General features: G+C 38.6%; 1 protein-coding gene across 3 annotated transcripts in view; it reads right to left on the reverse strand.

The window, feature by feature from the left end:
* GFRA1 (GDNF family receptor alpha 1) overlaps positions 1–17842 on the reverse strand; it is a 138414-nt gene that overhangs the window by 21907 nt on the left and 98665 nt on the right. For all 3 annotated transcript variants that reach the window (XM_071749491.1, XM_071749492.1, XM_071749493.1), the window contains exons 5-7: positions 12756–12865; positions 7708–7842; positions 4622–4800 (exon numbers count right to left, since the gene is read on the reverse strand). In XM_071749491.1, the coding sequence (XP_071605592.1) occupies positions 4622–4800; positions 7708–7842; positions 12756–12865 (424 nt within the window). The remainder of the gene's footprint in view (positions 1–4621; positions 4801–7707; positions 7843–12755; positions 12866–17842) is intronic.

Raw genomic sequence — 17842 nt, forward strand, 5'->3', positions numbered from 1 at the left:
TACTTGTTTTTCACAAAACTCAAAAGATAGAGAAGGCTACAGGCTATGAGGTGATGGGAAAAGGTGTGCCATTAGGGTGACTTCATACTAGTGCCCAGGGGATAAATCAAGTTCTTCTGTCTTTGTTCCAGGGCAGCATCTCAGCAGCTGTGCTGGCAGTCACACACCCACGTGCTGCCCCTGGGTCCTGCTAATGCTCATCCACCACCCAATTATCAGTCCATGAAGCTCCAGACCTGCTGTGTCTTGATCCTCAGGATACAACACTGAAGCTTTTAACATTCTCCAAACACCCACACAATCCTTAAAAACAACAGGAATATTCAGCTACATGAAATGATTATAGACAGGACTTCAAACACCAGATTAGCAGATCCTTACAGAGGGCTGAGATCTGCAAGAGAGAGATCTGTAACAAAACGAACAGTCATTTCCAGTCTGCAAGTCCTGCTTTCCTCCAAATCTGTGAATTCTGCCTCCTGTCTTAGTCCCAAGTCTTGCCATTGCCATAACAGTTATTTCCCTCAGTCTCAGGTTTATGTGGAATTACGTGAATTTGTGGAAGAATAGACCCATATCTATTCTAAACACTTAATAATCTTACATGCAAATGGGAAGAATTTACATATTTATGTATCTATATTTCTCTTTCTTACTTTTCTCCGAAAAATATTTGAGCTTTACATTTTTTTTTAAACATTTTTCTGTGGAGGGTAGAAAGACATTTACCTACTCGACTGAAAAGCTCTTGCTTTCAGTCAGAAGGGCTCAATTACACACAGCTGCTCCTCACACTTCCTCAAAATCACAAAAACTTTAAATTCCCTCTGAATGCTGCACTAAGGTTAACTAGAGCAAGACATTTATAACAAACGTGGGAAAACAGAGTGTAGAACCATCTAGGGAGTTGATAAGATTTCAGTGCATAAATTTACACTTAAAACTCCTTAGCCATCTTGATTTCTATGATTTTTGTACAAAATGTCCTCTCAAATATTACAGCAAACCCAGTATGCACGTCTTAGGGTTTTGCTTATCTCTGCTGTTGATCTATCTAATCTAATCTAATCTAATCTAATCTAATCTAATCTAATCTAATCTAATCTATCATTCTATTTCATTACCATCTTTCAGTTCCATGCTTCTATGTTAGATGCAGAAGTAGCATTTTTCTTGAAGAATACATGGAGTGAGTACACATCCAAACTCATTCCATTGGCCCTTCCAAATAATCCAACACGACGGCTCAAGCAGTGGTGGAAGAATGTGAGACTGAAAGACCAGAACCACTTTTTGACTGGTGCACAGAACACAAGTTATGATTGAGAATGAAGGATAACCAAATATGTCAGTTGAACAGAAAACATTAGAGTGAAGCTATCAGGAAAAAAAAAAAAAAAAAAAAGACAGGGATGGAAATGACTTTATAAAATACGTCTGCATAAGGAGCAGGGTGTTGGCATTCATCTTCCTTTTTGTTCACAGTATTTTATAAATGATTCTATGTGTTGCTGAGGATCCTTTGGAAGATGTCAAGCATCTCAAAGTATTCTTGAATTTCCATTTTTCATAAAACTAACCACAATTTGTTTTCTGTTTCAGAAAGCTTTGTTAGAAGCCAGGCTTATAAAAGAGTTGATAGGATGCTTGACAAACCTAAGCATCTTCCTGGCTGATCTAACTTAGAAATAGCAGAAAGAGAGTATTACAAAGATCTCTGCATACACAAACATAAAAAAAATCCTTATCAGAAATCAACATTTCTCTGTGTCAGTTTGAAATAAGAAAATAACACTGTAACAGAAGAACTGTAAATGCTTGTAGCAATGGTATGTTGAAATGAAGAACAATTTCCAAGAGTTCCACTGAAGGAAAAATTATTTAGAATTCCAAACCTTCAACAGATATTCAAAATAAATACTGAGTACAAGTAAGCAAAGAGTATCTCAAATTTTCTTTAAGCATTCACAACCCTTCTGACTTCACATTTGCATGTGTGCAGGAGACCATGGCACAGGGACAAAACCATTAGTGTGTTTTTGCTGTTCTACAACCAGTCTGAACAAGTCAGAAAAAAAATGTATCAAAAATTGCTCAGCCAGTGACACTTTTGGCAGATCAGGTTAGTACCCTGTATTTTACAACCCTGGGAGGTTAGTGTTTGTTCATTTCTATGGCAATTTATACTAATCAATCACTTCCTGCTCTTTCTTCCCTTACTGTATTTATTTCTATGGTAATTTGTACTAATCAATCACTTCCTGCTCTTTGTTCCTCCCCTGTATTTTTAAACCCACTGACCAGAAAATGTAGCCTCGTAGCATCTCAATGATCATTTCCTTATCTCCTCTCTGCCATTGTCTTTTTGTGCTGAGACTAATGCTTCTAATTCTACTTTTCACAGCATTTAGGCTACATTGCCTTTGTGAAACTTTTCAGCTTGACTGCTAAGAGCACAACAAAGCCCTTCAGATTGCTTTTGGTTGCACTACTTCATGTTTTGAAAATACTACAAAGGCATATTTTTCATGGGAGGAGAGCCCTGGAATGAGTGCACTTCTCCAAGTGTGATCTGAATGCCTCCAGTTCTTTTGTGAAATTCACATTGAGGTTTCAGTCTCACTTGCAAAGTGGCACCATACTGTCCAACAAGCACAGGTTTCTTTCTAAAAAAGTGTAGGCTTGTTTTGGCTCTATTCCTGTTACTTTTTGAAACAGCCATTAAAGTGTAAGAGCTTTGTTCTTTGTGTTCCAGGTCTGACACGAGGAAGTAGTGAGCACCGGAACGTTGTATTTCACAAGCATAAAACTGCTTGATTCTTAGTGAACTTTTAGTGCATTTTTTAGTGTACTTTTTAGTGTTTTTACAAAACAGCAGAGGATCGTTTATTTAAATGAAACTGTTTTCCTTACAGACCTTTAGTTCTTGTGTCAAGTACATCAGGGTACACCTGAAACCACAACACAGGTTTAAACCAGTGCTGATTAATTTATGTGGGATGGGACTTCAAAATTTCAGAGTAATAGCAGTGAGGACAGGGGAGAATTCAGGCTTGAGGAACATTTGCAAATCAAACTGAATCCAATGGGATTTGTGATTACTTGCCATTTCTTCATTATTTATCCTGTGTACTTTGGGAGCATCTGGGGGCCTTACTCTATAGGGGACTGCACAAACACTGGAGGAAAATGAGATCTCTCCCACAAAACAATTTTTTAATATAACATGAAGAGAATTAATAATATCCTATCAAGGTCTTCCTTTAAATGCAAGATGTTACAAATTTCAGGTTTAAAATGTTATTTGTCTTTTTAGAATATTCTGTTTGGTCGAATAACCACTGCATATAGAAATGCATGCTTACAATTATCTCCCTCTCATCAAAAACTTACAAATCTTAACAAAAATGAATGCACAGATATGAAGAACAAAACTAAAACAGAGGATCTAAACTCAATGCCATCTCCTGTTAACTCCATATATTGTGAGGGACTGTAATGCCTTTGAAAAATGTTAATTCATACACAATCTTCCACTGCAAAATAAATGAAGAAACTAGAGGAAGATGAAGATGAAAGAATGGTGCAGGAAAAATAAAGAAGAAAAATGCGTTTCTGAGGAATATGAATAGTCTATTGTAGTGAATATGGAAACTTTTATCCAGTTTAACATGAAGAGTATAAAGTAAGTTTTTTCTTAAATAAGTGACCTGTGAATGCTACAAGTGTGGAGGAACTGGAGAATCCAGAAAAAAAAGTATCTCAATACCAGATGAGACCTTGCACACTTTCATTTGTTTCACACAGCATTTTTCCTTCAGTAAAGACAAAAAAACCCCAGACCAAGCTGATCTATCCCTAATTTTGCATTCAAACCAACAGAAATTTTTAAACCCCAAAATTCTAATCTGGCCTAAGGGTGTTTTCATCTTACATTTCCTGTTATCTCTTTCCTACCTTGATTTTACAGCTGTCTCCTGCCCAGTTTGTTCAGACTTTCTAAGAGCTAAGTATAGTGCCTTCAGCCAGTGATGAGCCTCTCCAATCCAGAGTCAATGGCACACCAGGAACTGCCAATTTGAACTGTTAAAGAAAATCACTGCAGCCATTGGCCAAAATCACATCACGACTCTGACCCCAGTTCAGGAAAGCCCCCGGTTCAAAATAGCTTCAATCATTGTCCAGCTTCTTCACTACATACTCTCTAATACCCAGACCTACTCAGCCAAAAAACCTTTTAAGTTCACTGCCAATAACATTAGAAAGTAAGCAACAGGCCATGCTAGCTGACAGTAAGAGTTCTCTCTGGATTTGGATTACTCAGGGGATTAATTTAATCTGACATACCCTGGCAGGGCTTGGAGAGTGCCACAGTCATACCCAAACCTATGCTGAAGTAAATAATACACCCTGCTTCTGAGTTGAAAAGGCAGTAAATTCCACTTTGAAATAGATATTTTTTTAATCTAAAATAAGTGTCTGATACTTTCCAGCTTGTAGCTACAACATAGGAAGGAACTGAGATTCCAGTTGAAGCAGGCATCTATTTATGCAGCAGAATATTCATCTATGAATGAAAAACTTCCATTTAATCACTGCATCAAGTCCAAGACTCTCTTACCTGCAGGTTTGCACATGCTGGTGAATCATTGTGGCTGGGTATTTCATTGTCAGTGGTCTCTGAAGCTGGTATTTTAACTCTGGAAGCTGTTGTAGTTGTGGCTGTAGTGGTCTGCACTGGTACGATCGGCTGCCACACATTCACATCAGTACCATTGCCAAAAGCCTGAATTGCATTTTCTGTAAAAAATAAATTACAAGCAATTTTCTACTTCTAAACAAATAGCAGAAACCAGGACTGACATTTGAATCATTGTTATTCCAGGTGAATATACGTATTTATAGAAAATCAATTTCTATGCTGAAAAATGTGTCTTAATTTTGAACACATCAGAAACATGAACTTGAGAGTCTGGGGTCACATAATTATCTGGTGTAGCCTCTTCTTTGTAATGTTCCCAACAGTTCTTGACAGAAGCTCTATTACTTACTGTGATCACATTTCTTACCATCTAAAAGCCTCAAAAAATTACTTTTCAGCTATAAAATTCAGTTGGAATATTACGTTCAAATTCAGGCAGGTGATGTTACATAGCAAACTAAAACCAGAAAGCAGGCAAAATATTAATGTATTTCTACAGTTTGTTGTAATAAAAGTAATATCCCTGTAATGACAAAATGGTTTAACTAAGACAATCTTTTCCTTACAGTTTTCAATCAAAATCTGCATAATTAGGTGAGGGAAGCATGCTTAAACTAAAACTTTTATATTCTAAAGTTAAAAAGCTTATCACAATTCCATGGGATTAAAGAGTGTGTTTATGGCAAGAGTAAATTGGTTGGGTTTTTTATAAACAAATAGAAAAACAGTTTTTAATCAGGTCTTCAGGGATTCAACATGGATTTAGGGATTTCTTATTTCAAATTCTTTGTACAAGGATTCAAACAATTTCACTGGGGACTAATATGTGGAATTTATTAATACTTCTTCTCAGCTGTATTCCTTGCCTTATAAAGTAATTTACATTTAATTTTCATCTGAAAAAGATGTATTTTATTCTGATATTAGCTCTTAGAACTCCAACGTGCAAAGAGAATGTGTAAAAAGCACCACGATCAGCTGGGTTGATGGAGAAAAGGTGGGAAGAATTAAATGATACTTTTCTTGGTTTTACCTGAATCAGACAATACAAAGCACTCGTTTCCTATGAATTCTTAAATTAACAGTAACTTTCAGTTATTGCAAGAAGGATCACAGAAATACATGCAATTCAATTCCCTTTGATTTTCTAGTAAGTAAAAGTGGTCTTTAGAAGTAGTCTTCTATTATTTCATGGAATCACACTCAATGATCCTTGTGGGTCCCTTCCAACTTGACATATTCTAGGATTCTATGATAGAATCATTGGTTTGTGTTGGAAGGGACTTCTGAAGCTCTCTAGCCCAACCCTCCTGCAGTGAGCAGGGACATCTTCAGCTGGTTGCTCAGAGCCCCATCCAACCTGAACTTGAATGTTTCCAGGGATGGGGCATCTCCAACCTCTCTGGAGCCTATTAATTTGGATTTTTAGTTTTTTTAATCCCAGGCCAATTTCACAGTTCTGATATAAAGCTGTATGCTGTAGGACAATACTGAATATTTTGGAATATTTTACTGAAACACCTAAACATGTAAAAAAAAAACCCAATGCAATGTTTGTCCTGACTGGGACTAATTACTAAAACAGACTCTAATTTTCACCAGCATTGTCACACCCACCTTTTGAAATCAAAACTTCCACTCAGGTTCCAACTTAACATCTGTTGCAAAAGGTTTTTCAGCTCTAGAGTGCAATTTTTAGGTAAGTGCATACAGAGATGCAAGAAAGATCAGGATTTTGGGTGTGTAGGTGGACATGATAAACTCAGCTTCATATCCCAGCTCCACATCAGGCACAGCATGAATCCAACCCTCTGTCTCCTGCCTTCTGAGTCCCCAGCCCTCAGGGTATGGTCTCAGATATTCCAATTTGCATAAACCACCAAATAGGTTTTTGAATAAATATTTAAGCTAGGTTTTTTCCACATCTTCTGTAAAAGCCCAAATTACAGATTTATTTTCCAGCTTAAAGGGGAAGTATATTTTGTAACTAAACAGACTAAAGAGAAATTCCTAGTTTTCATCCCATAATGGAAAAGTGATTTTTGTTTTGTCTGAAAAAAGTGGGAGGGATTTTAAAATGACATTTTCTCCAGACTCTAAAGGGCCCATTAATGACAACAGGAATTTAAAAATAAAAACAGCAACTTTTCCCACCCTCTGTCAGAGAAAAAACTTTGTATTAATCTAAAAATCATCTTTAATTTCTTCATGAAGAAGACATCCTTTTCCCTACCTGTGCTTGCCTCTCTAATGCAATTTCAGAGAATAATCATGTATCACTTCAACTTCTGTTCTGCTAGGCTAGGGAAGCCAAGCTCTTTTGGTCTCCTCATTTATCTGAAATTAAAACTCTGATGCACACTCCACATCATCCAATTATGCTGCTCCAGGCAGACAGGAAATTTGAAAAGAGAACCTGCCAAAATCGACTCCACTGAGCCATTCTGAAATTTATATTAGTCCCTAATTTGGAACCGAGTTTGACTGAAAAAAAAAAAAAAAAAAAAATCAATAATTTAACAAAATCTTAACAATAGGTACCATCTAGACTTGTGTAAACCCAGACATCTGAGTAAGTAGCCTGAAAAAACTGAAGCTTGGCTATAAATTGCAAGCACAATCCAATTTACACTTATCCACAGCAAATCCTTCATACCATAAACTCCGTGTCTTTTTGTTTTACAGGAAGTTCTTAAATTATACAAAAGTCCCTCAGATGTTGCAGTTTTTTGGTACAGATGCAGCCTGACTGTTAGAGTCCAAATATGATCTGTGATATAAGCATATTTCTGTACAATACAACTTCATTTTTTGGATTTTTTTTCCCAAGAGCTTCTTTAGTACCAGGCATATTTGCCTCTTTGTTTAATCCTTATGCCTACAGCAGCACGATGCTGACAAAGTGTAAAGACATGGCCTTGATGTATCAGAACGTACTTAAACAAGTAAAGAAATTTCAGAAAACTTGCTGGGACACATTTAAAGACATCTCATTTTGTACTCACTAAGGCATGTATTGTCCTGGAAGAAATTCAGAAATTTCAGGCATTCATCTATGTCGTTACCACTGTTGCTGCAGTCACACCATGGGGCAACACTGAGGCTGTTGGAATCTATGTAGTTTGGTGTCATCACTGTGCCTGGCAAAGAGTGAAGGAAAAAAGCACTGTGAGCAACCCTTGAACTCAAACATTCTTCCCATAATAAGCAGATAGCAAACAGCACCGGGTAAGTTGTGCATTCAGAGCAGGATTTACAGGCAGACACACGTGGCAGGGCTTGTAACTTCCAGACTCAACAGTTCATGGTTCCTGTTGCCCTCAGGGACCCAGCCCTGTGCTGTAATCCACATCCTGGGCTGTCTGAAAGCAACCACTTTAGGGTCTGTAAAATTACAGTAAAAAGCAATTCCCTTCTTCCAAAAAGGTTTATATTGCATTCCTACAGAGAGCTGCACCAGCAGAATTGACAGGTGAAAAACTGTGGCACAGGGGAGGGATGGATTGGGAGAAGGTGGGAACCTCTAAAAAGGGTTTTGCTGGCAAATCAAACCTAAGTGGACCTGTGTCCTTATGAGTTGCACTCTAAAAATCCAATTTTTCTTCCCCACTTGTACTTTTTCTCATTTCTGTTCTAGTTGTAAAGAAATGGCAGAAACTAGACATCCAGATCTGAGCTTTCTCCTTGAGACTGCAGCCAGTCTGAAAAAACATTTCTGAAACCCTTGAGCAAGGGGCATGGTAGTCATGCTGTGAGATGCCTGGTACCTCCTGGGGGGAGCATTAACCCCATGGTGCTCTTTAGGGACCTGCAAACAGAGTAAGTTATGGCAATCAACAAAGCAAAAACATAACCAGCATCCATAAAATGGTAGATTTTTTGCCAGTAATAGATTGCTATTAATCTTGCTGGTATCACTAGTTTTTCAGACCAGTGGTTATTGCTCTAAGGACTGAGAAATTTAAACCTTTATTTTATTTCTCTGACCAAACAGGAAAAAAATTTAAAAAAGCAGGTATTCCAGATGTGTACTGATGACAGCTGTTCCAGGAAACATGCTCCTCACTTGGTAACCTATAATTCTAAGATAGGCTGTATATCATGAGGAAATGTGATCACATCTCCTCAACACTGACATCAAAGTAGTCATTAAGAAGATGGAATAGATGAGGAATAACTATGGGTGACCCCAACCGTGGACTAGCGGAGAAAATTTGGTCCATAGGTCCAGGGTCCCAGAGTTTGTAATAATGCACAGGAAAGGGCTATCAAACAGCAAGCTAAAAAAAGGAACATTAGAAATAACACAAATCAGAGAATGACGTCAAACAGCCTTTCAGTCACCAGGCAGCACCAGGATCTGAACAAATCAACATGCAAACTGCTTCAGACACGGCGGGGAGACAAAAGGAGAAGAAACATTAGGGGCTGGCCTGAGAAAGGCAGTAATGTATGTGAAAATGACAACAGTCCCAATGCCCACAAAAAAGCATATTTTGTCTTGTTTTGGGATGGTCTTAAATTAGAATGCAATCTCATACCTTTATCTACTTCCAGCTTTTAAAAGATATTTGCAGTAATAATGCTCTAATTCGACATGAGATTAGCACATGAGTAAATAGCAGAGTTCAAAATTTATTAAATGAAGGTAGAGAATTTAGTGAAATAGTCAAATATCATTTGCACCACTAATGTAAACTTGACAATAGATAAATAAGAACAGGAATTATGTTAAATTAAAATAAAACAAATGGAAATATCTGTCTATTATCCGTTTGATGGTTCAGTGCACTTTTTCAACCACGTGACATGATCTGAAAAGGAGTGAGAGAAAATTAAAATCGAGTGGATTTTGCAAATGGAAAGAAAACAGCAGCTTCAGAAAAAAAAAAAAAGAAAAAAAATTAAGTAGCAAATGCTTAGTGAAGGGTTACAAAACCAGAAAGTTTCTGAGGAAATGGAAAAGATCACTGAGGTAAGACTTTCTTATCTTGAAGAGGTAATAAGGTAATTAAAATGGGTCAAGACAGGGGCTAAAAGTGTAACAGATACTGAGCTATGATTAGGGTTGATGAATACAGGAACGACAGGACAAGGAATGTATATACACAGCACACAAATTGTACATCCAGCAAAAACAGAGTGGCTGAAAGAGCAGCTAGTAGAAAATCAGCCTGTCATTTAAACCTGGGGGCAGATGTGAACCCAAGCGGATTATATGCTTCATTTCCTGGGGTGGATTTTGCTTTTTCCCTGCAATGTGTGTGCCTTCCCCTTCCAAACCCTCTCCCTCCCTGCCTCCCCTGCTAGCTGGCATCTTGGAAATTCTGCTGAAGGACACTAAAGGATCAGAGAAACCATGGTGGTTGGCATTAAAATAGGACATGCTTGGTTTTCTCTGTCCTGTGTGTCAAATATTTCTGTGATGGCCTCAGCAGCAGGCAGTGAGGTCTCTGGATTTTAGACAAAAGCAGAATTGACTGGAAAGCAGCCAAAAGGTTCTTCAAATTAGGGTCAATTAAGAATGAGGAGATGGATGGGCAGCCCAGGAGGACCGACACGTGACCCAAGTTCCTTTGGTCCAAAGCAAATCCAGTTTATTCACATCAGCTCTCATGGAATCCCAGGGAAATTGGATGGATTTTACTGAAGACAAGGGAACATGTCAGGAAGGGAACTTGCCTAAAGCAGATCGTGAAGTCAGGAGTTAGAACAACACCTGCTGCAGACAGCTCCAGAGAGTTTGTAACCAAAGCACTGAATCTCAAACACAGCTACTTCCAACCTTATTCTATATTTAATAATTTTCATATTTTCCTTTAACTAATAATATTAATTAGTCTTTATTACTGTAACAAGGAGCATAAGGTAATTAAATAAGATTTTCAGAATTCCTGTAAAATATACATAACTTTAATATTATATATATATAACCTCCTGATGGAAACCTTAAAGAACTTCATACACACTGTTCTCCATTTAACTGGTAAAGCCCCTCATAAAAACCCTGCCTGACTCCTTTCCTACTTAAGACATTTATTTTAGGTGAAATTCCACTAACTTCAGTGAAGTTAACTCTGATTTACATCCCTGCATGCACCAGTAAAACGATATCCACTGTACCTACCACAGAGAACCCTCAATTTCCTGAAGGAACTCTATGAAAGCATATTTTTTGCTATGTTTAATGAAATGGCTAAATGAAATAATATTTTATCTTAATGAACAATATTTTATCTTCATTAAAACACCTGGAGATCCTGAAGCTCTGAGGAATGAATGGATCTGTAACAGCTTCTTCCCCACAGCCTATCAATCTCTTCTTCCTGTGTTTTATATATATTAGGCAGACATTTGAAAGATTGTGCCTCTGATTCCTATCTCAGCATCTTACAAATTTGATGGTCTTCACATAATTTATTTTACTTTTATATCAGCTTGATACCAGAAGCAGGAATTCACTGCTTCAGCACATGAAAGTTTTGATTCATCGATTTTTTTGGTTTATCAGAATTACTATGAAAAAGTAAAAAAATTTTTAATACTAGTCGGTACCCATCTTTCTGCATGGGGCTATCAGGAAGGGAGAAAAATGTTTCTTTTTTCCCTTTGAAAATTAGATCTCCTTTTTGATTTCAGCTCCTTCAGGATCTATTCCACATTTCTGATGTGTGACAGCATCCTGCAGCATGGTCATCCACAGCAACACAAAAATGCCTGACTGTAGGAACTGGGTGATCCTCGAGGTTGAATTGAAAAATGGATCCAACAAAACTGCCAGCAAAATTCACTAGGTCCAGCAAGGAGTGCTTGGCAGCACTTATTCAGAAATATCTATTCCTAACAGCTACTTTTGCCAGCAGCTAGACTTCTTAATCTCATTGACTAGATCACATTTCAAAGCTATTCAATTCTTTGTTTTAGAGTCAAACAACATTCTGTCATAACTGTTCATCTGTTATACCCTTTGCATACTGTCTTCAGCTCTTAAGTCACAGAAGCATATCCTTTGGAACCATCACATCTTATTTTACCAGTTGCCACATGAATTTACCTCACTTATTAGCTGCTAGAGTAGTTAGAATGATAACAGTAAGACAGTGAATATCCCTTTCAGTCATTTTTCAGCAAAACCTACTTATTTTAGCAGTATTTTATTTTTTATATTATTTCCAGAGGAATTTATTGAACAGCAGGCCTCAGCTGGGACCTTCACACCCAACAGAAAGGGATATTACTGCCTCATAGCAGGTGCAGGCTGTAAGCTTAAAAACATCTTATCTGGTGGCCTTTAAAATTTGTTTTCTTCAGTGTTTTGACATTCACGTATTCTTCATTGCCCAACCATGGTATTTCTACGAGTTCCCTTTCCTGAGATGACCTCTCTCTTCCAGGAATCAAATATTGCATGTGGGATGTGGAATCTGGCTTGCATAAAGGCATCCTTTTTCCTGCTGACAGTCAGCAAGGTGTCAGCAAACAATTAATTGATGATGAGGAGGGGAGAGGATTTCAGAAGATAAATTTGGGCTCATTCCAGTCCAGGCATTTCAGAAAAGAGAGTGGGCAGGAGGACATGATGGGGAAAACAGAAATGCAACAATTCTAGGTTTGTCTATTGTCTCATTCCTCAAATGTCCTGCAGTCTTTCCCTAAAGAGCAGGAGGTATTTACCCAGTCTTTTGATCACAGCTGCAAAATCAACCAAGCTGCAGTTTCAGTTGTTCTTTTTAGCTTCCTACTTCACAGTCCTGTCCAAACTCAACTCCCTTAATAAACTTTAGTTTTTATGCTTTTTTTAAATTATTATTTCAAATTCAATCTTCCATCCTTAATTTTCCTGCAATGCACAAATTCACTCCAAGAAACTCTGTAAGGTAAAACACGCCTAACAGACTTGGAGGTTTTTGCCTAATATTATGTTGTCCTATAGATAATAAAAAAATACATAGAATATTATGTTCCACAACTTCGGCTTCATGTGGGCCTTCAAAATACAGTCTGAGAGTTTTTCTTAGGCCAAGCAAGCCCCCATCCTCCCCTCCCTTCTTACCAATGAGGCCTGAGTAGGCGAGGAGGCAGTGAGCGTAGTTCTCCTTCAGACAGCCGCTGACAGAGCGGGACTCGGGCCGGCAGTTTGTGAAGAAATCTGCAAGGCGAGATCTGTAACACGAAGGAAAATTCATATCTTCAAAAATCAAGCCTGCAGGCATTCTTAGCTTTTATACTCTTTCCAGTTTTGGACTTCATGTTCTTTAAGTTAAAGGTACATTGGACACATTTCAGCTAAGGAGAAGTCTCAGACACATCACTTTCCAGAGTCCGTATTTGAAGTCAGAACAAACAAGTGTAAGAAAGCAGTCAAAAAGGGACAGAACAACATGGAAATTCCTACCCTTTACTAGAAATGCTCTAAAAGAAAACTAAAAAACTAAAGAAGTTTTTTAAACCCTTTACTAAAAGAAAGAAAAATAAGAAAAGAAGCAATTTTGCCTGGATCTGAACTGGAACCTGTTATTTTGCAGGAACAGAACACAGTTTCTGCTGGTTTACTGATTACACAAAAACTGGATGTTTGTGCTCACAGATTCAGTTTAATACATGACTTGAGGCAGGACCTGCTTTGGTACTGCCTCAGTTTCCAGGGAGTGGGCTTACCCCTGCTCTGGACCTGCCTGCAGAACCAGCTGGCTGAACTGGAGCAGGAGGCAGATCCAGCTGGCATGGCCTCCCCAGCCCCCTGCGGTCATGCAACTGAGAATCTATTTGTTCCTGTAAAATGTTCATTTATCCAAAGTCTACAGTATTGAGCCCAAGGGCTCAGCAGAAGGAATTGTGCACTCTGTATCCAGTCCTGGTGCTGAATGGCTGCAATATTTTCACGTACCTCAGTTACCCCATGTCCAAGAGGGGGAGAGCACTGCCTACTCATGGAAAGTGCTTTAGATGAGGACTGAAGCTGTATTGAACGTAACAGATCACTACTAGATTGTCAAACAAGAAAAAAAAAAAATGGCAGAAGGAACTCTTCTGGTTATTAGTGCTTGAAAGGCCACATAATGATCCCATTCTGGTCTGTAAAATTTGACAGGCATCACTAATGTGGACCAAGGTCCCACATCCTACAGCCCCTCTCTGATCTCCTCAGCTTAACTCATGCTTTCACTCAGACTTGCAAACTTGGAGCAGCAACTTTTGTTTATTTATAAAGTGGTTTTTAGACCTTTGTCTCCACAAACAAAATTACGTTGCCTCCCTACTTCAATCTTCTCTGTGAAAAGGGGATAAAAATGTCCTCTTGCAATGAACAACTCACAGTGATGTTTCAGAATCAGGTACTTAATCTTTGAAAAGCCCTCTCAAAATCAGCGTAGTATCATCTATGCCATTTCAGCACTGCTCTAGCATTATGTAGATTTGCAATATAAATGCTCTTTTCTAGTTCTGCAGTGAAACCCCAAAGTTAGCAGAAACAAGTGATTTGCAAGTGATTTACTTTATTTGTTTATATGCCCCAGAGACTAATTATCTTTGTTTGCTTTTTTGTTTCACCTATCTCAGAATGGCATTGGATGCACATCATTAATTGGCCCTGAAGTAGTGATGGACAAACTTCAAAGGGTTCACAGGCTGAGTTTGAGAAAGCATCCTATAAATAGACTGTATGCAAGTGGTACCTGAATTTATCTGAGGTATTCTCATGACCTCTTTTTAGTTCCAGCCCTTGCTAACTGCACTGACACCAGCAAATCCACGTTTGCCTTCAAACCACAGTCGACTGTAAGCTTTTCACTCCTTCTCTTCCCCTATTTACAGAATTAACCTTCAGGTGGACAGTTGTGCACAGCTTCCTTTAATAGCTTTAAAAAGCCAAGCTTGCTAACTGTCCTTTAAGATGCCCTATAAATACATATATACATACACACACACACACACATAAATTTCTAAATTTCCATAAAAATATTTCTTTGCTGGTGAATATATGCTGTATCTACCATGAGACAGGAGGAGAAGATACAGGAAGAGAGAAACAGAAGCACCATGAAAGTAATCTGGGTAAGGATTGTGTCCCCAAAGGGATTCCTCTCTCAGTCAATAATTGAGATAGAGGCTTGGATTGAGCCATCTGAGCAACTGGGAACAAAGGCAGCTGAGAGTTTCTAAGGTTTTAGCAAATTGTACTAATACCTGGATGCAGTCTGGTTTAGGACAGAAAAGAGCCTATTACATCAATCTAGTATGAATGATCTTTGTCATGGTAGAAAGAGCAAGGCTGCTGTATGTGAAGTTTTTTTGCATTTCTAAACTGAAGTAGCTCATTATTTATGTGAGTACAAATAAATCTTTTTCAAGCTTCAGTTATACAATCAGCACCTTGATAATCCCAAAACATTATTTGCAACCATGTCATCATTCTCAAATGTCCAATTCTCCCTTAGATTATTAGATGCACTGGTCCAGTGATCATTTAATACCCTCCTCTTCTCTAAATGTTTTTAAGGACTGATAACTATGGTGTAACACCAGCCATTTCCTAACCAGTCTGCTTAAAGAATCTATTTGTTGTAAACTCTAATGGAGGCTCAAAATTGCTCTGCTGATCCCTTTGGCATACAGCTTGATTTCTATGCTAATTTCTGAGGAATTTTTGCGGTCATAAAAGGTAATGATCTGACAATGTTGCACATCTAAGTTTTCATAAGCCAAATATAGTTCAGATAGCTCTGGCCCAAGCATTACTGGACATCATCACACACCTCCTCCCCAGTGAGCCATCCAAACTTCATACTATCAAACTTGTTCTCTCCTCAGCTGTTAACTACACCTCGTATTTATGTGGATTCATTTCTACTGGAGATCAAGTTCAGGCCAGCAAATGAAAGCAGAGACAGACACCTCCATCTACCATAAAATAACTCCAGCATTTTCACTGAAGACCTACTGATTAATGCTCACTGAAGGTCTAGCCCCAAAGATTTCCATTAGACTGGCACTGATGAAAGTGTGCTCATCAGAAATAGCACAAGTGTTACTGCTATAACAGGGGAAAGACAAATTAGCCTAACTAGGAACCACAGAATCATTTATGGTGAACTGTGGTGAATTATTCCATGTCAGGGGTAGGATGGGACCTCCAAAGATCATTTGAGTCCAACCCCCCTCCCAGAACAGGACCAGAACTAGGGCAGGTCACTCAGAAATGCACCCAGACGGGTCTTTAAAGTTTCCAGAGAAGGAGACTCCATAACCTCTCTGGGGAGCCTGTTCCAGGGTTCTGTAACCCTTACAGTTAAAAAATTCTTCCTCATGTTGAGGTGAACTTCCTGTTCTCTATCTTGAATCCATTGCCCCTTGTCTTATCACAGGGCACAAGTGAGAAGAGGTTGTCCCTCCCTTCTTGAATCCAGCCCTCATGTATTTTTATACATTATTAGATCCCCTCTCAGTCTTCTCTCCAGACTAAACAGCCCCAAGTCTCTCAGCCTTCCTTCATAAGGCAGGTGTTCCAATCCTTTAATCATCCATAGCCCTCCTGTCAAGTATGTCCCTGTCCCTCTTGAACTGGGAGCCCAAAACTGGATGCAATACCCTGGGTGAGGGCTCACTAGGGGAAAATAGAAAGTGAGAAGAACCTCCCTCAATCTGCTGGACACACTCATCTTAATGCACCCCAGGATGCCATTGGCCTTCTTGGCCACATTGCTGCCCCATGGGACACTTCTTGTCCACCAGGACTTCAAAGTTCTTCTCCACAGGGCTGTCCTCTAGGAGATCACCTCCTGACCTGTACTGCTGCCTTTTCTTATTCCCTCCCAGATGCAGAACTCTGATCTTGTCCTTGTTGAACCTCATCAGATTCCTCTTGGCCTGTCCAAATCTTGCTGAATGGTCACACAATATTCAGGTGAATCAGCCACTCCTCCCAGTTTTGTGTCATCAGCAAACTTGCTGAGAAGACACTCTCTGTCCCAGACACTCTGTCCCATCATCAAGGTCATCAAAGATGTTGAACAGGACTGGACCCAACACTGATTCCTGAGGGACTCCACTGGTCACAGGTCTCCAGCTGGACTCTGCACCATTGATCACCACTCTTTGGGCTCTGTTGTGTAGCCAGTTCTTAATTCATCCCACTGTCCACTCTTCTGTGCCATATTTCCTGAGCTTCCTCGTGAGGATGTTATGGGAAACTGTGTCAAAAGCCATGCTAAGGTCAAGGTAGACTCTGGTATTAAGGTAGCATATGATATTAAGAGCTCATTGGGGAAAAGAGACAATCTTTTAAGGATGCTGAAAAAGAGCAAGCGTAAGCATAAAATAATAAAATAAATAAATTAATAAAATAATATGCTTAGCTGCATTAAGAGAATTCCTTGAGCAGGAAGCAACTTGTGTGTAGTAACTTGTGGGTAAGTGTCTAATCCATGACTGAGAAGTTTGGTAATGCAGAGGACAAACAAAGCCTGGAACATGTGTGCCTTCAAGTGTGCACCATTTTCACACGTGCAATGGGTGTACACACATCTATTTGCTGGCTGGCTGGATAGAGGGACAGAGGCAGTTTTATATTGTACATAACATGTAGCAGGACCAATTTAAAAGGAACTCTTAATTTCATTTTCAGTTGAAGAATTCACAAATCCTCTTTGTGCAGAGCAGCATTAATGATTTTTTTCCCTTTCCTTTACACAAAAACCAGATCTGAAGAGAACCACACAGAAATCTTCTTTCTTGGGGAAAAAAACAAATCCTCTCTTTGTGGGGCAAAAACCCACGAATGAGTCCTATCTTAGTCCTGGAAAATCTCCTTAAAGCAAACTGAAGATCTTCTGGAAAGCTTACGTTAAATATTTTGTATATTATGAACTAAAAAAATAAGAATAATCCTATTGGGAAATTCAAAGAAAAGCTGCTTGAACAACAAATACTCTTCTGAGAAGAACAGAAAAAATCCCAACCTTCTATTCTCTAATGCTGTATATTAACACCAGTAAAATCACTTGTAACAGTTAAAAATACAAAGAAAACAAAGTTAATTTGTTTTCCTTATGACAGTGGTACTTCAAATACACAGCAGGATAAATAAAAACTTTCAAATTTTGCTTACAAATAAGCTTTGTTAACAGCAGCATTGTATCT

The sequence above is a fragment of the Heliangelus exortis genome, chromosome 7 (genome assembly GCF_036169615.1).
Source record: "Heliangelus exortis chromosome 7, bHelExo1.hap1, whole genome shotgun sequence".
In the NCBI taxonomy this organism is placed as follows: Eukaryota; Metazoa; Chordata; class Aves; order Apodiformes; family Trochilidae; genus Heliangelus; species Heliangelus exortis.